The sequence below is a fragment of the Rhinoderma darwinii genome, chromosome 1 (genome assembly GCF_050947455.1).
Source record: "Rhinoderma darwinii isolate aRhiDar2 chromosome 1, aRhiDar2.hap1, whole genome shotgun sequence".
Lineage (NCBI taxonomy): Eukaryota > Metazoa > Chordata > Amphibia > Anura > Rhinodermatidae > Rhinoderma > Rhinoderma darwinii.
Window position 1 is genome coordinate 621,218,650 of NC_134687.1, and position 26,865 is coordinate 621,245,514.

The 26,865-nt window shown below is 42.8% G+C and overlaps 1 protein-coding gene across 1 annotated transcript in view; it reads left to right on the forward strand.

Annotated features, from left to right (window-relative positions):
- Positions 1-1,406: 1,406 nt before the first annotated feature.
- Positions 1,407-26,865, forward strand: part of NIPBL (NIPBL cohesin loading factor) — a 63,446-nt gene continuing 37,987 nt past the window's right edge. Inside the window, exons 1-9 of the mRNA XM_075847595.1 lie at positions 1,407-1,548; positions 4,613-4,778; positions 5,945-6,075; positions 6,670-6,769; positions 7,396-7,547; positions 7,636-7,796; positions 8,251-8,344; positions 9,022-9,630; positions 14,969-17,194. Of these exons, the coding sequence (XP_075703710.1) occupies positions 1,485-1,548; positions 4,613-4,778; positions 5,945-6,075; positions 6,670-6,769; positions 7,396-7,547; positions 7,636-7,796; positions 8,251-8,344; positions 9,022-9,630; positions 14,969-17,194 (3,703 nt within the window). The 5' untranslated portion in view covers positions 1,407-1,484. The remainder of the gene's footprint in view (positions 1,549-4,612; positions 4,779-5,944; positions 6,076-6,669; positions 6,770-7,395; positions 7,548-7,635; positions 7,797-8,250; positions 8,345-9,021; positions 9,631-14,968; positions 17,195-26,865) is intronic.

Genomic DNA, 26,865 nt, shown 5'->3' on the forward strand with positions numbered 1-26,865 from the left:
TATGGGCGGGGCTAATAATTCAGTATCTGATGTGTTTTTGGGGGGAGGGGTTTTGCGTTCAAGCTTTTTCTCTCTTTCTGTTTTATTTTTTATTTTTAATTCTCCATATCCAAGTGTTGCTTCATCTGTACACTTGGTCCTGGCGGCTCATAATCTGTGGTGTTCTGCTGGATCGCCAGTGCGATGTCCAGTCTGAAGACTCCTCCTGTATCCGTACGTTTTAGGACTTGACACAAACGTATTCCCGATCCCTTCTCTATCTTGCGGCCGGAAACATTGCCATTAACTTCTAAAGAATGTGTAGAATAGTCCAATCTAAAAACGGTACCAAGTGCGAATGTGTGTTCTATCATGTACTGTAAATATTCAACCGCATCCACCTACATTACAATAGTGGTTCTGCCTCGAGTGTGGACAAGGTGACTGTGACTGTTTCAGCTCGCAATCTTTCTACAAATAATGGACACAAACTCCCTGTGCACCTAGAAATAAGGCATAAAACCATGCTTTATGTCGCTCTTATGTAAGATGTGGGATGTCCAAGCCTGGCTGTATAGAAGAGGCAGCTGGATGGTGCCACTGTACACCTCCGTATTATGGAGAGATTCCCCACTAATACAGCGTGGCTCCCCAGCTCTGTGTGAATGAGGCCTAAATCTAATGAGATTAGAGGAGTAAATTAGTTATCTTAGCTAGCCATAGATACGAGAGAGCGAATATCACGGTGTGTGTTTGGATTGCTGCCCGAAAAAATACTTTAGGGTTGCGCATATAATATGTTATACGTTTCTGCGTTAATAATATATTTCTTTCTGGGAATTTCTGCCACCTACAAATTGGAGTAGATTTAAGCTATAAATTACGCCAGCTGCTGGCTTAAATTATAGTAGATTTGTTGGGTCAATAGACCACACCCCCTTTCACTAAGCACCACCTACTTTAAGGAAACGTGGCAGGTGCCACCTCCTGCAGTAACATTATGCGGTCTAGTGGTAGAGACCTTCGAAATGCGCCAAAAAGCTGTTGTACATGTCACGTGCCAAATTTATTTGCGTTTTAGGAAATTCTTTTACACCTTGACCGTTTCGGAAAGTGTCTAGAAAAGGAGTAGCAATAAGAGGCGGCTTATAATGCGGCAGATTATTTTTAATGGCGTACACCGTTCTTACAAGAGGTGGCAAAAGGAATAGAAAAGTGTGGAACATGTCTAGCAAAATGCGGCAAAATGATCATCCTACAGCGTGCCGCACTGTGAAAAAATGTGACGTCGATTCTGATTGTCTAGATTTATTCTGTCTCGCTTTAGGACAACATTCATACATCTCCCCTGATGTCTTCTGTATGTATATATGTGTGTATATATAATATATATCACTGACTTTATATGTGTTTTTTTCTCTTCAGTGTATAGGAAATGGGAAGTAATGACAGGTGGCACCTCCATTAAAATACCTGCATAGAATCCACCATCCTACAGCTTCAGGATGAATGGGGATATGCCTCATGTTCCCATTACGACTCTAGCGGGAATTGCTAGTCTCACAGACTGTAAGTACAATGTGCCTATATATGTTCTCTTTATGCTTGTGTTCCTCTCTCTACCGGTCAAGTGCACTTGGCTACACCAGAATGGACAACATTGAAAGGGTTTTCCCATGTACGACACTAATCCTCTATCCATAGGATAGGTGAGAAGTGTCTGATAGCTGGGGCCCCCACAGATAACAAGAACGGGGATCCCGTGTCCCTTGTTTAACCGGAGTTTTGATCGGACGTGTTCTCTGCTGCCTTATTCAACTCTATTGTACTGACAGAAATAGCTGGGCGCTTTCCTCGGCTATCTCCATCAGTCAGAGTTGAATAGAGCCACAGAGCGGCATGTCCTACACTTGCTCCATTTAAACGGGGGACACGGGACCCCTGTTCTAATGATCACTGGGGGACCCAGCGGTGTGGCCCCCAGTGATAAAACACTTCTCACCTATGCTGTAGATAGGGGATTACTGTCAGCGAATATGAGATTGAAAGTAACTTATCATCCAATATTTATACTATGCAGACAAGGCTATATGCACATCATGAAAAAAAAAAATCGGGTGGTGGGAGAGTTTAAATGTGTGCTTCCCCTTTAAATTAGAGGGGTTTTCTAATAGTTGAGGATCACATGATGATCTTGCCTTAATTTGCTTATAAGTAGGAGGTTTACCAATAGACTCTTTAGGAAATCTGCCACCGGTTCCCTCTTCAAAGGACCCAGCCGTATTGTTTACATCGCTCTGTAACGTCAGTCATTGGTTATGAGCTATGTATGTAGTGTAATTGCACGTGCAAATACAGTGAATGTGCGTATACACCAGAGCCCACGTTGCGGAACACATCACATGGATAGAACCGTGGCATTATTTCCTATTTAAAGGCTATGTACACCTATTTGAATTTTTTTTAATTTTTTTTTAATTGTTTATCAGTGTTTTTTGTGCGACTTTCTAAATACTTTTTTATTAAAAACCATTTTAACTTTTTGAGATACAGCTTTTTTGTATCCTGTATACAGAGCAGCTGTATCTAGTGCTGAGACCTGAATCCGTTAGGTCAGCCGCACTGACTGGCTCTGTGAAAGAAGTTCATGCAGGCTTGAGCGGTTACCGATCTAAGGATTGAGCTGTGAGGGTATGTCCACACGAGAAGTGGCTTTTATGTCTGTAAAGACAGACATTTTTCAGGAGAAAACAGCTGTGTCGTTTCAGACGTAATTGCTCCTCCTCCGCATTATGCGAGCCGTCTTTGGCGCCTGTAATCTTGAGCTGCTCTTCATTGACTTCAATGAAGAACGGCTCAAATTACGTTGCAAAGAAGTGTCCTGCACTTCTTTGCCGAGGCAGTCAACTTACCCGTCGTCGTTTGACAGCTGTCAAACGAGGACGCGTAAATTACAGGTCGTCTGCACAGTACGTCGGCAAACCCATTCAAATGAATGGGCAGATGTTTGCCGACGTATTGTAACCCTATTTTCAGACGTAAAACGAGGCATAATACGCCTCGTTTACGCCTGAAAATAGGTCGTGTGAACCCAGCCTTACACATCTAAGTTCATAACTTATAACGGTAACCGGTGGATCGACGCACAGGACCCGCTGTCACTGAACACTTCCGTCTCGCTGACCTGGTGGATTCAGGCCTCCGCACTAGATACGGTTGCTCTGTATACGGGATTCAAAACAGCTGTATCTCAAAAAGTAAAAATAGTTTTTAATAAAAAGTATTTAGAAAGTTGCACATAACACTATTTGTAGTCTGTGACACGGAATATACTTCATGCTCTGCACAAATACCTTGTGAACAGCTCCTAATGCAATTTAGGTAGCGTCTATGTAATTCACAGCAGCTACTTATGTACTTCGTAATATTTCCCGAACATACCATCATGTAATGCAGACATGTCCTATTTATTGCGGGTCATTTTTACGTCCCAGACACCTTCCCTTAAATATACCGGAAGGTGTCCGTGGGCAATAGAAAGTAATGGGTCCGTACTTTGATCCGCAATTAAAAGCTCGCGGGTGACACTCCGCTGCCGGCCGACCCGAAAATCACGTCTGTGCACATGGCTACGGTCGTGTTCATGAGGCCTTACTGCCAGGTTTCCCCACAAATTTAAAGCTGATCACTGTGGGGGTCTCTTATTGTCAAGAGACCCTGCTAAGGCTACATTCACACGAGCGTGACAGATTTACGCGCGCAAAAAAAACGTGCGTAAATCTATCTGTGTGCATTGCGTTATGTATCGGTGTGCTTTGCAAGTGGCATGTGTTTTTCACACAATCGCAAGCACTTTTTTTTCATGTAATTGATGCTTAAAACCCGTGCATCCGTGGTTTTCAAGCACCCATTGATTTCTAGGTGCGTGAAAACACGTCAATATAGGACATGCAATCATTTTCACGCAACGGACTCTCGCTGCGTGAAAACGTACACGTGTGAATCGCCCCATTAAAATCAATGGGGCTGTGCGTTATTTTAACACACAGCGCACGGATAAGATTCACGTTCGTGGGAATGGGCCCTTTAGAAGCAGGGATTGTCTAAAGCGTAAAACCCCTTTTACTTCTAGGACACGTTTCACCACGTTTACAAACAAAAATAAAATTTTCAAAAAAATCATGTTCTACCCCCCACACCCACGTAGACGATTGCCATAGTGTTCAAAGGCAAGCTTTACTGTACAATCGAGGGCATCTTCTTGCAATTTTGCATCAAATCGTAACGTTTTGTTAAAATGAACAAGGTCGGGGACTCTACCACGCCGCGCCTCATAGAGTGAATTCCCACCATAATTTACTCCAGTTTCTGGCGTAAATGATGATTTGCTGGGCTGCTATGACCCTGCCCCGTGTGCGGTGTGTAGAAGACCTGATCGCAGTTAGGCTCCGCCCACTAACTCAGAGAAAACCAAGGATTAGAGCGAGAGCCTGCAGAGGGGAAAACTGCTAAATAATGCAGAATACAAGTCCTATAATGGGCAGAACTAGTGTTATTCCTCATGTACACACACATGACCGCTTATTCTGAAAAGTTATGTACACGTTAAAGTTTCGTATGATTTTGTCCACAGTACTGAACCAGCTGCCTCTTCCATCCCCTTTACCTGCTACAACTACAAAGAGCCTCCTCTTTAATGGACGGATCGCAGAAGAGGTGAACTGCCTTCTGGCGTGCAGGGATGAACCTCTGGTGTCACAGCTTGTCCATAGCCTCAATCAGGTGTCAACAGACCACATGTAAGTGGAAAGGGTTTCACCGTCATGACTCTTATGTTTGGCTTTTTTATTATATTGTATGATAATTCTGTTTAGCCATTTACTATCTAAACCGAGTATATTGAAGAGGTTGTGCAGGATTAGATAAAAGGGTCTGTTTCTTTCCACAAAACGACACTCTTATCCGTGCACTGTCTGGTTTTGCAGCTCAGTCTTGTTCACTTTTATATTGTTTTCATGTCTATGCAATATAAAAATAGCCGTGGCATGAATACAATACGACACCCTAGTATATAAGCTTACATTTATGAACCGTTTCCATTTGAAATAAAACCTGTCAGTGATAGACCTGTTATAATGAGGATGTTGGTATGTTAGCCTAATAGTGGATACAACTACGCCCCCTAACCCTAAAGTGCCAGACAAAGACTGAAAGCACTACTAGTTCTGTGGAGTCACACGGTGTATCACATGAGCCCTCTCACCCAGTCAGCAGCAGTTCTAAGAAAAGATGCTTCAGAAAGGTCCATATATGGACAGTGATGCCAGGGGCTTCTCTGGGAGCGGAATCCCCGGCCAGTGCGTTGCCAATGCTCTGGCCTGGGACTCTGGCATCTTAAATATATGGAAAGTGACGTCAAGGGCAAATCCAGGCACAGCACTTAAGGTAGCATTCTGCCCTGGGAATTCGGGCGACATATCCCACTGTATACTTATGCAGTCAGTTAATTTCGGTCTTCCGTCAGTGGTATACGTCAGGAGTCCCCTTGACTTATGCCACCAATGGAAGGCTGTAAGCGTAATGTGAACAGGGCCTAATATAGAAGACTAACATCATGTTATTAAAAAGTTACAAGATAAGGCGCTTTTAGGTCCAGATATTAAAATGCCGCTTTACAGCCGTCGAAAACCATCTTTTACTTCCCTAAAGATGTCATAATATAAAATATGATGAAAAAGTGGAGTGGATTTTACTTGTTGAAGGGTAATGTGTATTCAGGGGCTTTTCCACTCCTCAAGGGGATTTTCTTAAGTTAAGGTCTGGACAACTATCGATCTCTTCTGGACCTCCTTTGCCATTTACTAATAGGCATTGCCTTTGCATATTAAAGTGCTTTGCAAAAGAATTTATTACAGTGAGAAATGTGCGGTCCCCTAACTATTTATCATCTTTCTCCTTTTACCAGAGAACTGAAAGATAACCTGGGAAGTGATGATCCTGAAGGCGACATACCAGTCCTGCTTCAGGCCACCCTGGCCAGAAATCCCAACGTTTTCAGGGAAAAAAGTATGCAGAACAGATATGCGGTGCAAAGTGGTAAGACATAGCGGGATTAGTCTGATCTGATTTGTAACCTCGTCTTGTCGAGAGTATTAGCAGATTAAGGTTGCTGTTGTCTTGAGATCTCTACTTTCTAACCCAATATTTAGTACACCTATCTAGTCACCAGCTCGGTGGGTGTTTCGTTAATGCCAATTGTATCTATCGGTTTTTGACCCCCAACTAATTTATTTCAATTGACATAATATTAGTAGCCTTCCAGGCTTTACATGTCTATATGCCCATTAAGTCAAAGCATTTGTATAAACGATCACCAGATCACATTGTGAAGTTGAAAAAAAAAAAAAATTTACGTTTTTATAAAAATAAAGTATTCTTTGCGGTGGAACTTGCGTGGATTAGGATTGCGTGGTTATTTCCATATATTCATGGTCTAAGTGTAATGTGAACCCTTGAAAATGTGTCTATTTTACGAAGCACATAATACATTTCTTGCATTTTGTTGTCCTTTCATATGAGAATAAATGTTTTAGTGGTTAATTTAGCAGTAATTAACCAGTTTGTAGTGTTTGTGGATTATTAGTATTTTTTTTTAACCCTTGCTGATCCTCTCTTGTGTTTCCTCCTCAGGGATGATGATGCCTCAGTATAAGCTTCCCCAGAATTCCATGCATGGCAGCCCAGCATCTTCCAATTATCAACCAACCACTATCTCTCATAGCCCTTCCAGGTAATTCTCGGCCCAGCATTTCTATTTATGGCTCACGTTCCCAAGTGCATTATCCACATAACTGCATCTCGGATGAATAGTTGGAGAATCACTCTGTAGACGTACACTTTGCTTCACAGTGGGGATAGAAGCTTCTCTCCGGTATCGCAGACTTTATTGTTAACGCTGGGTTCACACCTACTGCTCCATCAGAGGAGCAGAACAAGGGAATACCGGTAGCAATGGATCCATTGCACCACGGACACCACAAGCAGCTGACGGACCCTATTGACTTTAATGAGTTCCATTGGGGTGTCCGTGGTATTACCGGAAACAATAACACCGCATGCTGCGCTTTTGATTTCCGTATACTCGGTCGGATCTGCGATGGAGGCACCTAACGGAGCCTCCGACGCAGATGTGAATAGAGCCTAATGCGTATATTGGTCAATTTTGGCAGTAAATGGGTATTACAATGGCAGTAAATAGGTATTGCCAGGCAATTCTTCTCTTATTAAAAAAATAAATAAAAAAGAAGGGCGTTTTCCTGAGCAGAGCGATTTTTCTATGAAATGTGAACACTGCTTTTATGATTTAATAAGAAATATATAGCTCATGATGATCAATTAAAATCCTTTCTTTTTCAGTCGATTTGTGCCACCTCAGACCAGTTCAACAAATCGATTTATTGGCCAGCAAAACAGCCCTGTACCTAGTCCATACGCTCCCCAAAGTCCTGCAGGATATATGCCATACCCTCACCCTGGAAGTTACACACAACATCAACAAATGCAACAAGGTAATGGTCACACATGACTTGGCTGCAATAACCATGGTCTGACTAGTCATTATTCATGCTTCAATTCTTTAACTCTTCCCTTTGACAGCTTCTGTTTCTAGTCCAATTGTGGCAGGCGGTCTGAGGAACCTGCATGAAAACAAAGTCTCTGGTCAGTTGGCGGGAAATTCTGCAAACCACCATGCGGATAATTCCAGACACAGCACTAGTGAGGACTATCTGCAGATGGTACATAGACTGGGAAGTGAGGTATGTACATGGCTTTCCATGTTAATCTATACTGTAGTCATTCTTTTTAGGGTCTATTGGGGGGCAGCGTGTGAGGAGTGGGCAGACATTGTATCTACAGATATGTTTGCGTCTCGTACCGTAAAGCTGCTTGCTTATTGCTTCATCCTAAGAGCTCTAACCAACGGCAAGGCTATAGAAACTGCACGCACTTCCCACCCCTGTCCTTTCACACTAAAAGCTGCTGCAAAGGATATACATTGCATAGTATAAACATTACATATGTTATACTGCATAACCTGGTTTATATTGAGTGGTTTTAAGAGCTTACATCCTTGTACCAACTGAAGGTAGAAGGAAATGCTTATGTAGAGGTCCGGCCTCAGACCTTTTATTCCCTTTCAAATGCTCTTTGGACAGGTTGTATGTTTGTGTATTTTAGTTTCCATTTTTTTTTTTTTTAAATTCTTTACAGGATAGTGATTCCTCAATAAGGAATGCAGCCTCGTTTCCTTTACGATCCCCGCAGTCCGTGTGCTCTCCTGCAGGAAGTGAAGGGACACCGAAAGGTAAATTTGCATCTATAACCTACATACATTTATGAAAAGAGCTCACCATTACCTTAAGATTTTTTACTTTACTACAATAGTTGAAACATCCAATTTGCATGAAAGGTACCTCCCCGACTAATGACCATTTTTTATCCAATGATGCTTGTATGCAAAACAGTGTGTTGACCCTAGGAAGTACCTGCCTTATTAATTGGATTGGAACAGGTCCTATTCTTGTTCGTGTTTGTGGTCTGTCTTACCCATTCTAGTGCATGGGTTCACAGAAAAACGGACAACACACGTAAGTCACTAGTGTTTTGCGATACGTGATCTGGAGATGGTTATGTACGTGATGCGTAAGGAGGCTGCAGCGCTGCGTCCCCTTCAAAGTTTCCATTACACAGTGGTGCTCCTAGCCACTGGCTCTGCAGGGAACAGCAGCAATGACCCTTTTCACTTGAAGGGGCAGTGCTGCAGTTCCGCACAGTTGCGCTCCTGTCCACCCGTGAAGTTGGGAGTGTCCCAGAACTTGGATCCCCTCCAATCAGAAAGTGATGACATATTCTAGCGTATTGTGTGTATATATATATATATTTTTTTAATTGTACTTTATGTATTTATGATCATTTACTCTCTAACACTGGGTTAAGTATTCTTTCAGCTGTGATCATTTATTGTCTTTTACCCTTATTTAGGATCCAGATCATTAATTCTTCAATCCCAACCTCCACCTTACACCTCTCCGAGAGATGCGCCTCCCGATATTTTGCTAGACTCACCTGACCGGAAACTAAAAAGACAGAAAAAGTTAAAGATGAGCAAAGATGAGAAGGAGGCGAGTGAAAAGTCAGCAATGTATGACATCATTAGTTCTCCCTCTAAGGACTCTACCAAACTCACATTAAGACTGTCACGTGTAAGATCTTCGGAAATGGACCAGCAAGGAGATCTCCTCTCCAGCATGGAGAACAGTAATGTCTCAGAAGGTGACTCCTCTTTCAATGTGCAGTATCCTGGGCACACATCAAAAACACCAGTCACTCCACAGGACGTAAATCGCCCTTTGAACGCTGCTTCTTGTTTCCAAGAGCAGAATGAATTCCTGCAAGTGCCCGTCCTACAGCCCAACACGTCTGCAACTGCAAAACCGTCTCAACCTCCTGTGGCTCAGTCACAAACCCAACAGACAGGAAACATAACGCCATATGATGAAGTTGAACTGGATGCTCTGGCGGAAATAGAAAGGATAGAGCGGGAGTCTGCCATTGAGCGGGAGCGCTTTTCGAAAGAAGTTCAGGATAAAGGTAACCATGACATGTTATTTCTATGGTGATTTTTTTTCTTCTTTTCAAAGAAGCACTGTACTTTTTTTTTTTTTATTCCCCCTACATTTGTACATTGGTGTTTCAGTGGGGTCCAGCACCGCCCGCGTGATCTTCATTCTGACCTGACCTGGTCTGGAATCACTGCTTTTCTGAGAACTGGAACTCGGGCTCTCAATGCATTCCTATGGAGCCTCGTTCAGGTTCCAATAGGAATGCATTAAATGCCTAAGTTTCAGTTTTCTCAAAGGCACAGTGACTAGTCAGAGGGAAGATCACGTGAGCGGCGGTGGACCCGAAAACTATGGTATTCATGGATCGGTAAGTATTTCTGCACACATCACACCACTGAAACACCAATATACAAATGGAGGGAGAAATAAAAATAAAAAAAAGTGGAGTCCTTCTTTAAGATGGAGGCAAAGGCCATATAATAAATTCCGCAAAGCTGACCGCAATGACATGACATGTTTTTTTTAGTTCAGAAATGAATGATCTGTCCTACGCTGGTCTGCCTGCTTTACTTTTACATTATTCATTATTGTAAACTTAGAGACATTAAATATGTTGGTAGAAGAACTCTAGGGCCAGGTTCACACGTTGCGTAAATCCGCAGGATAATACAGTAGCAGCAGAGTGGATGACATCTGAATATATTTCATCCACACGCTGCGTAAGTCAGCGGAAAAAGCGCTCAAAAATTGACTCGCATGTCAATTATATTTGTGTAATCGCTGCTTTTTTGTTGCAGATTTTCCCATTGAACCGCAAAAGAATTATAAATCTTATACTTATCCAGAATTCTGTGCCTCTTTGTCGAGGCCGGCCTCCTGGGATGACGTTTCATCCCATGTGACCGCTACTTTTCGGCCGGAATTTCCTACGGCAACCAGGGTGGATACGCTGCGTAATTTTAGGCAGCATATCCGCCCTGTGTGGACACTTCCTTGTTCTCCCAAAGAAAGCCGCCTCCAATTTCATTGAGAAATATGTGCAAAAATATTTTCTGTTGTGGGAGATGCTTATCTTCTTATCCGCCGTCAGGCCAATTCAATGGTGAGAATACCCAGTCGGACATTCACAGTCCATATCAATGGGATTGTGAGGCAGCAAATCCCTGGCAACCAACCTGTCTCAGATTATTCCAATCTGAAGCCAGGGTGGGCACTAGGAGGGTTGGCAGGATTTTCTCTGCCTTTTACAGTTGTGCAAACCAGACATTTATAAAGAATACATTTTAGGTCGAGAACCTCTTTACATAAACGGTTTCACTGAGTAGTGCAGGCCACTTGTAATCATGTAGTTGGAGCAAGGAGCATAATGGACCTGCCTTTCTCCATGCTGTGTGTCAATGTCAACCATTACCTTATGGGATTGCTGACAATAAGTAACACTGTCTATTAAACTGTATTCCGTAAGAGTATACTGCACAACCTACACATGGACTGTTTATTTATTAGGGGTATGATGATATTTTCTATATTAACCCCTCTGACATACTATTACATTGCGGGATTATTGCAAACTGCCGTAATAGTATGACAGTGATGACACAGGAGCCATGCCCGCGCTATCACTTGTGGGTGCCAGTCGTACTATACAGCTGACACCCCACTCCGATCCCGGCAAATTAACCCCTTAGTCCCTGTGGTCAATAGCGGCTGTGGCACCTAAGTGTTTTTAAAGAGGGGAGGGGTGTGCCATGGCAGCCGAGGACTTAAAGAGGCTCTGTCACCAGATTATAAATGCCCTATCTCCTACATAATCTGATCGGCGCTGTAATGTAGATAACAGTGGTTTTTATTTTGAAAAACGATCATTTTTGAGCAAGTTATGCACAATTTTAGGTTTATGCTAATTAGTTTCTTAATGACCAACTGGGCGTGTTTTTACTTTTGACCAAGTGGGTGTTGTACAGAGGAGTGTATGAGAGTGACCAATCAGCGTCATACACTTCTCATTGTTCCAGCCCAGCATGATCCACAGCACAGTGTGATTGTGCAGTGAAAGAAGCTGGGCTGGAACAATGAGAAGTGTATGACGCTGATTGGTCACTGATTGGTCAGCGTCATACACTTCTCTCCAAACAAACGCCCACTTAGTCAAAAGTAAAAACACGCCCAGTTGTCTATTAAGAAACGAATTAGCATAAATCTAAAATTGCTCATAACTTGCTAAAAATTTTTTTCAAAATAAAAACCACTGTTATCTACATTACAGCGCCGATCAGATTATGTAGGAGATAGGGCATTTATAATCTGGTGACAGAGCCTCTTCAACCAATTCTGCCATGAACAAAAGCCAATACAGCCCAAAAATACATTGCAATGCAAAAAAAAAAAAAAAGTTACATTTATAAAGTTTATTTATTTTTAAAAAGGAAGAAAAACTTCACCCATACACAATTCTCTGTAATTGGGAGGGGGGGGGGGGGGGGACGGGCGATAAAGAAAAACACGTAGTTTGTTATTGCTGCGTTTGTAGCGACCCATCCTATGAAAATAAAAACTTATCTCACACGGTGTATGTTACAGCTGACATCCACCTGTAACGGCAGGAACTGCAGCTATCTCCGATCCCTGCCATTAACTCCTTAGATGAAAGCGATCGCTGCATCTTAGAGGTTGCTAGCAGATCGGCAGGGCTGCCGACTGCTGCTATGGCAACAGGAGGCCTAACAGTGGCCTCCTGCTCTGCCATTACGGAACCCGATTAGGCCCCGCCGGGTGGTGAAGCCTATTCGGCTTGCTGTCGGTGAATGGCTGAAAGATCTAATACAGTTTAGTTCCACATATATGGCATCGCCATACCCGGGAGAACCCTTTTAACAATATTTGGGGTTTGTGTCTCCAGTGGCATAAGCTGGGCATGACATATTTCCCACTGAAATGGCATATCTAGGGAAAAATGGAAATTTTTACTTTGCACCATCCACGGCGCAATCATTTATGGAAAGGACCTGTGGGGTGAAAATGCTCACTACACCCCTTAATAAATGCTTTGAGGGGTGCAGTTTCCAAAATGGGGTCACTTCTCAGGGGTTTCTTTTATTACTTCACATCTGAGCCTCTGCAATTGTGAACCAATACTTTGTAAATCGCCAAATAGGGCCTCAACTTCTCATGGTACTCTTTCACTCCTGAGCCTGGTCGAATGTCAAGGCAAAAGATTAGGGTCACATGTAGGGTGATTCTAAAACTGGGACACACAGCATAATAATTAGAGAGCTGTCTTGTTATGGTGGCACAAGCCGGGCACCACATATTGGCATATCTATGGAAAAAATCCCATTTTCACTCTGCAACATCGAGTGCACACTAATTTATGCAAAACACCTGCGAGATTAACATGCTCACTACACCCCTAGGTAAATACCTTGAGGGGTGTAGTTTCCAAAATGGGCTCACTTCTAGGGGATTTCCACTGTTTTATTCCCACAGGGACTTTGCAAATGCGACATAGCGCCCAGAAACCAATCCAGCAAAATCTGTACTCCAAAAGCCAAATGGCGCTCCTTCCCTTCTGAGCCCTGCCGTGTGCCCAAACAGCAGTTTATGACCACATATGGGGTATTGCCGTACTCAGGAGAAATTGCTTTACAAATGTTGGGGTTCTTCTTTTCCTTTATTTGTTGAGAAAATGAAAAATGTTGAGCTAAATCTACGTCTTCTTGAAGAAAAAGGATTATTTTTACTGCCCAATTCTAATAAATTCTATGAAACCCCTGTGGGGTCAAAATGCTCACTACACCCCTAGATGAATTCCTCAAGGGGTTTAGTTTCCTAAATGGGGTCACTTGGGGGGTTTCCACTGGTTTTTCCCCTCAGGGGCTTTGTAAATGTGACATTGCCTCCGCAAACCATTCCTGCTAAATTTGAGCACCAAAAGCCAAGTAGCGCTCTTTCCCTTCTAAGCCCCACCGTGTGTCTAAACAGCCGTTTATTACCACATGTGGGGTATTGTTTTACTCGGGAGAAATTGCTTTCCAAATTTTGTGGTGCTTTTTTTTTCCTTTAGTCCTTGTGGAAATGAAAAAAAATTAGCTAAACCTACATTTTCCTTAAAAAAAAACGTAGATTTAAATTTTTACGGCCTAATTTCAATAATTTCTGCAATTAACCTGTGGGGTCAAAATGCTCACTATACCCCTAGATAATTTCCTTGAGTGGTGTAGTTTCCCAAATGGGGTCACTTTTGGGGGATTTCCACTGTTTTGTCACCGCAAGAGCCCTTCAAACCTGACAAGGTGGCTAAAATATATTCTAATAAAAAGAAGGCCCCAAAATCCTCTATGTGCTCCTTTGCTTCGGAGGCCGGTGCTTCAGCTCAGTAGCGCGCTAGGGCCACATGTGGGATATTTCCTAAAACTGCAGAACCTGGGCAATAAATATTGAGTTGTATTTCTCTGGTAAAACTCTGTTACAAATTTTTTTTTATTAAAAATGAATTTCTGTAAAAAAAATAAATGAAATTTGTAAATTTCCCTTCTACATTGCTTTAATTCCTGTGAAACGTCTAAAGGGTTAAGGAACTTTCTAAATGCTGTTTTGAATACTTTGAGGGGTGAAGTTTTTAAAATGGGGTGACTTATTGGGGGTTTATAATATATAAAGCCCTCAAAGCCACTTCACAACTGAACTGGTTCCTGTATAAATAGCCTTTTGACATTTTCTTGAAAATTTGCGCATTTTCTGCTAAAGTTCAAAGCCTTGTAACGTCCTAGAAAAATAAAAGGATGTTCAAAAAACGACGCAAACATAAAGTAGACATATGGGGGATGTTAATTAGCAACAGTTTTGTGTGTTATACCTGCCTGTCTTACAAGCAGATACATTTAAATTTAGAAAAATTCGACTTGTTTGCAAACTTTTGATGTTTTTCACAAATACTGAATTTATTGATCAGATTTTGCCAGTAACAAAGTCGAATGTGTCTGAAGTAAACAATCTCAGAATCGCTTGGATAGGTAAAAGCATTCCGAAGTTCTTACCACGTAAAGTGACACATGTCAGATTTGAAAAATGAGGCTCTGTCAGGAAGGTCAAAAGTGGCCAAAGAGGGAAGGGGTTAATGTCAGGATGTTTATTGGGACACATTCATGTAACAGGTGAAATATACAGTTGTCTTCCACTACACGGAGGTTACATTTATTTGTCTTAGGTCTAAAAACAAATCGAACAATATCTAAAGTTTTCACTCTTGAATAATTTTATACACAGACTATGCTGTGGCAAGAAATGTAAAATTTAAAAAATGTCCTATCCATCAAATCTGGTTGGTTGTAACCCAAGGTATTTTTTATTTTATTTTTAATCTCCAGATAAACCTTTGAAGAAGAGGAAGCAGGATTCCTATCCATTAGAAGCTGGAGGTGCTACTGGAGGAAACAAACCAGCTTCCCAGGAGACCAGTGCTACAGGAAATGGGTCACGGCCAGCTTTAATGGTTAGCATTGATCTTCTGCATACTGGCAGGACGGACTCTCAGGCATCTGTAACTCAGGACCCAGACATTGTAAAGAAATCTGAAGAAGCAAAACATTGTAACGATGAAATTGTTTCTGCACCTACAGAGGATCCTATAGGAGGTGTTCGAAATATACCTGAAAACCATCCAGGGACACCCAGAAAGACGTCAGAGTCCGAAACAGAGTGTCCTGATAAATCCGTCATGAGCACACCTGCTAAATATCCAGATGACCTTACGCAGGACGAACCGCTAAAAGAAGGCAAACCATGTGACATCAAAGCGGAGCCTCCTGAGATTATTGAACAACCTATGGTTTGTGGAGACAGCAAAAGTGAGACAAAGCCTGAACTAAGTGAGGTCAACTTGATGGAGAGCAAGACGGGAGATTGTATAGAGGATTTAAAGACTGAGGTACCTCTTGGTGATTCCACAAATGACTCCAAACCTTGTGACAACCAGGATGGAGTTAAACCAAATGAAAGTCTCAGTGATTCTAATAAAGAAGAGAATAAACAAGAGCAGAGACAGCAAGCAAGTACTCCAAAGCAGAAAAGCGAAGGTAAATCAGACACTCCAAAACAAAAAGTCGAGGTAAGGCCAGAGACCCCAAGACAAAAGGGGGACTGTAAACCGGAACAAGCAAAACAAAAGACTGATGGCAAGTCTGAGCAGCCAAAACAGAAAGGGGATGGGAAGCCCGAAACTCCCAAGCAGCGAACTGATAATCCTAAACAAAAAAGCGATGGCCGCCCAGAAACACCGAAGCATAAAAACGATGGTAGACCTGAAACGCCTAAGCAAAAGGGTGACGGCCGACCTGAAACGCCTAAGCAAAAGGGTGACGGCCGACCTGAAACGCCTAAGCAAAAGGGTGACGGCCGACCTGAAACGCCTAAGCAAAAGGGTGACGGCCGACCTGAAACGCCTAAGCAAAAGGGTGACGGCCGACCTGAAACGCCTAAGCAAAAGGGTGAAGGCCGACCTGAAACGCCTAAACAAAAGGGTGAAGGCCGACCTGAAACGCCTAAGCAAAAGGGTGACGGCCGACCTGAAACGCCTAAGCAAAAGGGTGACGGCCGACCTGAAACGCCAAGGCAGAAAAGTGAGGTCCGACAAGAAGGTCAGAGACAAAAAAGTGACGAGCGTACTGTCCTGACTAGACAGAAAAGTGATGGTCGTCAAGAGACACCAAAACACAAACATGACAACAGAAAAGACCCCATCAGACTTTCATCTGACAAGAAACCGGATCCATCCAAGCATAAAACCGATTCTAAATCTGAGTCTCCGAGAGTCAAGCCTGAAAGTCGCTCTGATGGGACTAAGCAGAGAGTAGATGGGCGATCAGGTCATGAATCTTCAAAGCGAGATCCTGAGAATCCGAAACAGAAATCTGAAGACAGAAGTGAATCAGATCGTCAGAAGGGAGATCCATCCAAGGTTAGGAAGCCGGAGTCTCTGAGGTCCTTTAACAAGAACGAACCGGATCCTAAACACGGAAATAAGTCTGATCCGTCCAAAAAGGATCATTCTGAGCGAAAGCACAGGCAAGATTCTGAGGAGTCAAGGGACAGGCTTTCTTCTGGGGAGCAGAAACTAAGACCAGGAAGCCCACGGATTAAATCAGACCCAAGTAAATCAGACCCAAGTAAATCAGACCCAAATAAATCAAAGCTGGATAAATCCACATTAAGATCGCCAACTGGTAAAGATGACAAAAGGACCGATGGGAATAAATCTAAGGTGGATGGGAATAAATCACATGGGGACAGCAAAGCTGGTTTCCCAAGTTATTTGTTGGGTGCGAGTCAGGGTACACTGAAAAACTTTGTCATTCCAAAACTCAAGAGGGATAAGGATGGCAATGTCACCCAGGACCCTAAGCGGACAGAACAGAAAGGGGAGCAGAAAGCGGATAAAGTGGGGTTTGTGGAGGATCTTAATAAAGGAGCTAAGCCTGTAGTGGTTCTCCATAAAATGTCTTTGGATGAAGTACAAAAACTGATTAAAGAAAGAGAAGACAAATCCAAGGGGTCATCGAAGTCTAATAAGAACAGGCCATCGAAATCCAGCAAAGGTAATGCCTGTGGGGTTTTCTGGTCCCTATTCTTTATGGATATTCTGCCTATTGGTCTTTAACTATTATGAGCCTTGAATGTGTTTTTTTGCGGAAATTTTTATTATATGGTTGTGCTGCAGACCGGTGCTTTGGGCTTCGTGTGTTGCTATTACATATATATTAATACAAGTGGTTGTCCCTGAAAGACGGGACTGTTGACTATCTGGTGTTACCGTGTTCTAGATAATGTGAGAAGATTGCTTTGAAGTGGGGGCAGGGAATGTTGGGTTTGTTGAGCTGGGTTGCCATCGCCCTGGGCTCGTAGTCTCGGATGTGGCAATAAGGGCGCTTTATTAAGAAAAATGCACCAGAATTCTGTCTAACGTTGCGGCAAAAAGTGTAACGTATGACGTGCGCCAAGTTATGTGTGTTAAACTCTACCTCGACAATTTTAAGTGTCTACAACTCCTTTTAGCCACGGCCCTTTTTCTAAAGTGCGCCAGATTTCTTAACACCCTGTGGCATTTTTATGCCTCAACATACTGCTGTAAAGTGCACCAAAAAAAGTGACAAGATTCGTCGCGCTTATCACACCAAGTTTGTCACGGTGATAGATTTGGTGACGTTTCTGCCTGTCAAGGTTTAATTCTGTCTGACTTCGGCCTGATGCACGCAACCATAGTGGTTTAGCAGGCCGCAAAACCACAGATCTATTGCGGTCCATTTGTACACAAGAAAACTTGTTCTGCATCCCTGTGTAATCGGGATTCTCAGAACCGCAACGAAATAAAATTGTCACCGGTTTGTGAAGTCGCAAAACTGGACCGTAACATGACTTGTCCTGAGTTTTTGCAACTCTGTTTCGTTTCCCCCACACGGATCCGTGAACATCACGGTCATGTGCATGGGGCCATAGAATTGAATGGTTCAATGTGCTAGCCACAAAATTTTGGATAGCACATGGGCAAAAAATCTACGGCCGCGTGCATGAGACGTAATAAACCTCCCCCAGATGGTGTACATCCCTCTCTCATGAATACAGCGGCTCTCTTTTGTTCGCTTCTACTATGTTTTTAGTGCCCCTTGGCTAATAGTGTGCAGCAGACCTGTCCCCATGCTATACTGCCCTTACGCAGAACACCATAGTATGAGGACAGATCCACTGTCCTGATGCTAAGAAGCAAGTGAGGAGCAAATGACAGAATTTGCAGTAAGGGGATTTGTTATGTACAATATGGTCGTACCTGAATGTAAGCTGCGCAGTCCTGTTAGCGCTGCCCCCTCCCCCTGCACCTATCATTTGACTTGCCTGTAATCCTCTTTACAGTTGGAATTCCCCTTGTCTGTGATGTGCGTAGATTAGTGGTTTATTAGGTTTTTGTACCTGCTTGATGGGTGAGACCTGTGTCGTCCTATGCTTCATACTATTGTGTATTGTTCTAATTGCTTATTCCTTATCGCTTTATGTGCATGTACTCAGTGCAGCGCCCTCTGACTGCGCCGAGCCGTATTGTATGATTGTGACTTGAGGGACCCGCACTGCCCGGCCGTTTTTGGATTTGTACATTGTCCTAGGTAATCGCTTGTAAACAGGTTCACTTACTTTCTCGTGCTTGTATCATCTTCTTGTGTGGAATGTTTGATGTGTTGCGTATTATAATTTGGATTCCTGTATAAAATACTCGGACAATCTAATATTTTCCAGTTTGAAATTTGCAAAATGCAAAAATATTCTGAGAATCCCTGATGGATGCCCACAACTAGGGATGCACGATGCATCGAAACTTCAATACTGTGCATCCCCAAACGGTTCGATACCGTTATTTCATGTATTTCGAGACTGAGCTGTGCGGCCGCACAGCTCCGTATTGTAACTAGGGATGTCACGATACCAGAATTTGGACTTCGATACTGATACTTCTAGATAGATAAACTCTAAGCATATGTTGGTTACAGGCTAGGTAAAGTTTGGAGAACCAACTTCCCCCCATATTATATCAAGTAGACTGCTCCATAATTATAGAACCATACCGAAGAAAGAGAGCTATAGCGTCTAAGTATACAAGAATATATAAATTTTATTGATAGAAAATAACATACATTTAAAAACACATCATAAGAAGACTCTAGTACTAATACCGTGGTATACAATACAGCACAGGACAAAATACAACAAAGGAGTGGTATGTTAGGGCAGACCCAAATTCACTAACCATACAATAAAGTATATGTGATATCTCACCCAAGTGGGTCATGTACTGCTAGTTTCTCGATGTCCTAATGTTTATGTGGCAACAGTGGATAAATGCCTGGCCAAAATATAGCGACATAGGGAAACTCAGTACTTGTATGGTAATCAGTTATAGTGATGCTGTCTTACCCATTAAAGAGTGAAAATCTCACGATATGTCCGTGCTGGAAGGTCCACAGTACAACCCCAACGCGCGTTTCGCTACCTTTGGCTTCCTCAGGGGGTAGCGAAACGCGCGTTGGGGTTGTACTGTGGACCTTCCAGCACGGACATATCGTGAGATTTTCACTCTTTAATGGGTAAGACAGCATCACTATAACTGATTACCATACAAGTACTGAGTTTCCCTATGTCGCTATATTTTGGCCAGGCATTTATCCACTGTTGCCACATAAACATTAGGACATCGAGAAACTAGCAGTACATGACCCACTTGGGTGAGTTATCACATATACTTTATTGTATGGTTAGTGAATTTGGGTCTGCCCTAACATACCACTCCTTTGTTGTATTTTGTCCTGTGCTGTATTGTATACCACGGTATTAGTACTAGAGTCTTCTTATGATGTGTTTTTAAATGTATGTTATTTTCTATCAATAAAATTTATATATTCTTGTATACTTAGACGCTATAGCTCTCTTTCTTCGGTATGGTTCGATACTGATACTTCGTTTAGTATTGCGATTTCGATACTTTGCCAACAATAATAAAAAAAGAAAAAGTTCTTCCATTTTCTGATGTGAGGCGCGAGGTGTGATGAATTTAACCTCCATGTGCTTCACATTAATAGTAATTAACCCCATCATGTTTCTCAGTCATAATGGGTTAATATGTAAGGTACATGATGGGGTTAATTACTATTAATGTGAGGCACATGGAGGTTAAATTCATCACACCTCGTGCCCCACAATAAGTGATAGAAAGCAGTTTTTATTTTTTTATTTTTACAGCGTACACATCATAAATGATGCAAAAAAATTGTTGTGACAGTTATTTTGGCCGCGCCAATACCGAATATGTGTATATTATGTATTGAGACTTATTTTCATGTTTATTGTAAAAAAGGTGTAAATTTAACATTACTTTGTTTTTACTTTATTTTTTTAAACTTTAATGTACTGGCATATATCTATATTATAGTACATTAGCCTGTGTACTGATAGTACACAGGCAGTTAGGACATACCCAAGTATGCCCTAACAACAGGAAATATGGTAAGACAGCCCTGGGGTCCTTCAATGGACCCTGGGCTGCCTGCCCATATATGGTATGTCCCTCAATCGCGTCACAGGAATTCCATGTGATGCGATCCAAGGGGCATCCCCCTTCTCACTTTCCCCTGAATGCTGCAGTCCGCTGTGATCACAGCATTCAGGGGAATAGCGGTGGAGATGAGAGGTTTCTCTGATCTCCGCCAGCGGGGCTGCGGCTGTGTAATACAGCCATTGCCCCGCTCCTGACACAGGCACTGAAGACAGAACATGGAGGTGTCTTGTAGTGCGTCCGAAATGTTCTGTTTTCAGTGCTGCCGCTCATTAGTGCATCGCATCATCCTAACCCTGCGCACTTGTTATCAGGACTCAGGAGCGCGGCAATGACTGTATTACACAGCCGCAGCCCTGCTCTCATACATTCATGTGTTACAATGCGGCTGCGCAGCTCAGTATCGAAATACATGAAACAACGGTATCGAACCGTTTGGGGATGCAGAGTATCGAAACAGTATTGACGTTTCGATGCATCGTGCATCCCTAATTGTAACACATGAATGTATGAGAGCGGAGCTGCGGCTGTGTAATACAGTCATTATCCCGCTCCGGAGTCCTGACAAGTGCGCGATCAGCATGAAGTGATGCGGCCAGCATTGCACTAATCAGCGGCGACACCGAAGTCCGAATATGGCGGGCGCACTACAAAACACCCCCATCTTCTGTCCTGTCCATTAGTGCAGCAACCGGCCGCATCACCTCAGGCTGACCGCGCGCACGTCCTGTCAGGAGCGGGGCAATGGCTGTATTAAACAGCCGCAGTCCCGCTGGCGGAGATCAGAGAAGCCTCTCATCTGCACTGCTATTCTCCTGAATGCTGCGATCAAAGCTGAACGCAGCATTCAAGAGGAAGTGAGAAGGGGGGATGCCCCAAAATCGCATCACAGGAATCCCTGTGACGCGATTGAGGGACATACCATATATGGGCAGACAGCCCAGGGTCCATTGAAGGACCCCAGGGCCGTCTTACCATATTTCCTGTTGTTAGGGCATACTTAGGTATGTCCTAACAACTGCCTGTGTACTATACATACACAGGCTAATGTACTGGCATATATCTGATATATGCCAGTATATTAAAGTTTAAAAATAAAGTAAAAATATAAAGTAATGTTAAATAAAATAAAAATACACATTCACCTTTTTTACAATAAACATTAAAATAAGTCTCAATACATGATATACACATATTCGGTATTGGCGCGGCCGTAATAACCTGCACAACAATTTTTTTGCATCATTTATGATGTGTACGATGTCAAAAAAATAAAATAAAAACTGCTTTCTATCACTTATTGTGGGGCACGAGGTGTGATGATGAATTTAACCTCCATGTGCCTCACATTAATAGTAATAACCCCATCATGTACCTCACACATTAACCTATTATGACTGAGAAACATGATGGGGTTAATTACTATTAATGTGAGGCACGTGGAGGATAAATTCAGCATCACACCTCGCGCCTCACATCAGAAAACGGAAGAACTTTTTTTTTTTATTACTGTTGGCAAAGTATCGTTTTGGTATCGAAATCGCAATACTAAACGAAGTATCGGTATCGAAGTCCAAATTCTGGTATCGTGACATCGCTACTACCTACAACACATCCAAGACTTCCACAAGCGCCAATAAATTGAATGGGAGGTATTTTGGTGCAATAAATTTAAAATATCTGCACTGAAAAAAAGCACCCGTGCCACATTGTGTCAACATAGCAGTGTATTTTTCCCTGTTGTCTTCCATTTTTGGGCTGGAGAGAGACTGACTGGTGGTCTTTGTTGAGATGACGGACAAAGTTCTGAAAAGTTGTTAGAGTTCTTACATATTGTGGTATTTTATATAAACTATCGCCTAAAGATCAGATCTATATGCCCTCACTGAACTGCGGACAAAACGCAGAAAAAAGTCCCCGCAGTTTTGTTTGCGCTAATTCTGAAGCGTTTTCTGCATCGGAATCAGCCTGAAAACCGCTTATAACAAGCCTCCTGTTGTCCTCAATGGGAAACCGTCCTGTCGAAAATCGTGACGTGACACTTCTTGATGCGCTTTCCGTGCCGTATTCAGCCGTGAAAACTGCGCCACTAACCACAGGCAGATTAGCCCTGTGGTTAAAATCTGTGGTTAAAATCTGCCTCAAAAATCCTGAAGGAATTTTGAGGCAGATTTTTTTCTGCTTGACAATAAAAAGCAGTATGAACTTTTTGTCCAAATTAGGGTTGTGTATACTTTGTGTAGTATTGCGATACTCTATACCAAAACGATACTTTTCCAACAATAATAATAACAAAAAAGGTTCTTCCATTTTCTGATTAACCCCATCATGTTCCTCAGTCATAATGGACGACATTGGGTTAATGTGTGAGGAACGTTATGGGGTTAATTACTATTAATGTGAGGAGGTTCAAAATTGATAATACCTTGTGCCTCCAATTAACGGGTGAAAAAAGGCAGTTTTTTATTTTATAACAGCGTAAACATGAATGACACTATAAATGTGCTATTACGGTTGCGACGATACAGGATATGTGTAGATTTTATGTATTGAGACTGTTTATTGTAAAAAAAAAATGTTTTTTTTTTTTTTTTTTTTAACATTACCTATTTTCTTTTTTTACTTTTCTCTTTTTTAACTTTACTGTACTGGCATATATCTATATACTGATAGTACACAGGCAGTTGTTAGGACATACCTCCGTATGTCCTAACAAGAAATATGGTCAGACAGCCCTGGGGTCCTTCAATGGACCCTGGGCTGTCTGCCCATATATGGTATGTCCCTCGATCCAAAGGGAATCCCCTTTTCTCATTTACCCCTTGAATGCTGCGGTCAGCATTGATCGCAGCATTCAGGGGAACAACGGCGGAGAGAAGAGGTTTCTCTGATCTCTACCGTTAGAGCACCGGCGCTTCACTAATGCGCAGCGGCGCAGGCACTGAAGACAGAACAAGGGGGTGTTTTTCAGTGTGCGGCCTCCATGTTCTGTCTTCAGTGCCAGCAATCATTAGTGCAGCGCCGGTCGCAACACATCATTCTGACCGCATGCGCACTTGGCAGGACTCAGGAGCGGGGCAATGGTTGGATCACACAACCGCAGCCCTGCTCTAACTACACGCATGTATTACTATACTGAGCTAGGCGGCCGCACTGCTTCGTATCGGAATGCATGAAATAATGGTATCGAACCGTTTCAGGGAGCACGGCATCGAAACTATATCGAAGTTTCGATGCATCCCTAGTCCAAATAGTGTATTTTACTACCTACGGTTTGTTTTTAGGTGTAGTTTTTCCTCATTGTAAACCATTTAATGCAAAAATTTCTCATACGCCATAAAAAATGCAACACGTTGATGGTTGCGGTTTTTTGAAGAGGCTAAGAAGAAGAAAAAAAGAATCTCTGGCTGTTTATGGGAGAAAAATGGCACTAAATTCTGGAAAAAAATGCCACAGCCAGGCTTGCGTCACAAATGCCATGTTTATAGCGCATTATAGATTTCCCCAATGACTTCAAGCCAACATCTGGTCGCAGCATTCCTTTGCTGCAAAAAAAGCCAGAGAACACCCCGAATTGTGGCATTCTTCCTAAAAACTTTTGCCAAGAATCTCCCGTCTTACAAGAGAGTAAGGAGGATAAGACCACAGAATACCCTTAAATCAGCTGACCTTTATCTTATTACTGTGTGTGATCAGGATTTTATAAGCCACACTCTCTTCCGGTGTGCTTTAGCTTGTTGCAGATTTTCAATGACGAATCCGCACTGAAATTCTACCACAAATCCACCACGTGTGAACATGGCCTAATTCAGATCTCTGGTCAGCGTCTCTGATACTGGGTGGTAAGGCCCGGCGTACAGTTTACATTTCTGTTCATCCCATCACACTAGCTTGTTAAAGTGTGTGGTCTATTTTTTATACGTTGGTTTATGGTGGCAAAAAAAAAGCCCTTTAGGCTAATAGTAGAGCGGACCGGTCCCCACACTTTGCATCCTTTACACTGGATACATAGTATTGGCGACAGATCCTCTTTAAAGGGGTTCCTTGCTTTGGGCAATGCCTTTGTTAGAAGAGTCCCCTAATCAAAAGCTGATCGATGTCGTCCTGCTAGACTCTGATCAATTTCCCTGCAGCGCCACCATCCGGGAGATTGAGCATTACGCCGTTCATTGAAATCAATGGGCTGTTTGTGTAATGCACCAACGCGCCAGAGCCTCCAGAGCGAGAGACTCTTTGTAGCTGCTCTGGCTAATAGTTGAGGGTCCTGATCGGGGGACGCTCATCTAGTAAGGCCGGATTCACACGAGTGTGTTCAGTCCGTGATATGCGGTCCACAGGTCGGCCGTATTTCCCACAACTGAGCACACTGCAGGGAGCTGGGCTCCTAGCATCATAGTTATGTACGACGCTAGGAGTTGCTGCCTCGATGCGGGACAACTGTCCCGTACTGTAATCATGTATTCAGTACGGGACAGTAGTTCCGCGGAGAGGCAGGGACACCTAGCGTCATAGATAACGATGATGCTAAGAGCCCGGCTCCCTGCAGTGTGCTCAGTCCGGGAAATGTGGCCGACATACGGACTGTATATCACGGACCGAACACACTCGTGTGAATCCGGCCTAAGTCAGAATCTTCTAATAGAGTATTTGAGAATAGGTTTTCTAAAGCAGACAACCGCATTACTACTGATCTTATGGGTGGCGTACACTTCACTTCTAACCTGCTGTAAAAAGACAGTGTCACATTAATAGTCACTGAGCTCCTCACAACTATAACCAGCAATCTCCTCATTCCTCTGTGTTGGATTATTTTTTAGTCTTATTTGGTCGTGGCCTGATGTTTATGGTGTGATTGGCCATATGTAAGCCCAAGTGCTAATCAGGCCGTTTTTCGTGGCAACTGCGTGACACCCGATGGTTTTCACAGACCCATTCACTTTAGTGGATGAATCGGGTCTGTGAAAACTGACCCGACTCTCCAATCCATGTAAAGAAAGGACATGTCCTAACTTTCCACGGATCACGGGCGGCAGTCACGGTCGTGCTTATTAGGCATATGGGGGCAGCGTGACTCCCTGGGATTCTGACATTGGCGCAAGGAAGGATCGGAACATTGGGTTTCTATATGGCTGAAACTTCCCCGGAGAGAAGTGTCTGACGGCTCAGAAGTAAAAAAAAAAAACATTCACTAGATAGATCCCACGCTGCTTGTTTATGGAGGGGTCAGGAGAGATGGCTGTCAGCTAAACATCTGATTGGATAAAAGAAACAAACGAGATCTAGGAGCTGCACTTGTAGCATGTAGTGGGGGCTATCCTCCGAGGAATCCTGCCAATACCTCAAAGCGAGATTAGACCACAATCCAAAAGAGGCAGCACTCCAATGATATAGAAAAATCCAAAATGTATTCACCCAACATACAGGCAACGCTTCACCTTCCCATTGAATGTGTGCGCTCAAAGCATTTATATTGTGTGCAAAAGTACAAACAGGCAATGTAAGATAATCAAACCTGATTAATAATAAAGTGCAATATAATAATACAAAATAGAAGTATTACAATTAATACAGAACATGTGAAAAATATGTAAATCAATAGTGGAGTATCAGATCTACACATCTGACAGTAATCACATGGAATACACAAATATGCAATAAAGTGTCAATTATAATAATAAGAGTTACAGCTGGGAGAATTAGGCTATGTTCACACGGAGTATTTTGCAGGAGGAATATCTGCCTCAAAATTCCGTTTGGAAGTTTGAGGCAGATATTCCTCTCCCTGCACGCCGATTTTTGCGGCGATTTTCACGCCGTTTTTCGCCCGCGGCCATTGAGCGTCGCGGGCATAAAACAGCGCGAAATACGCTTTCTCTGCCTCCCATTGAAGTCAATGGGAGGTCAGAGGCGTAAACGCCCAAAGATAGGGCATGTCGCTTCTTTTTCCCGCGAGGCAGTTTTACTGCTCGCGGGAAAAAGACGCCGACGCCTCCCATTGAAATCAATGGGAGGCATTTTAGGGCCGTTTTTGCCGAGTTTTGCGACGCGCTTTCCGCGTCAAAAAACTCGGCAAAATACTCTGTGTGAACATAGCCTTAAGGTAGTACCTTATTACCTTGTAATACTTCTATTTTGTATTATTATATTGCACTTTATTGTTAATCATGTTTGATT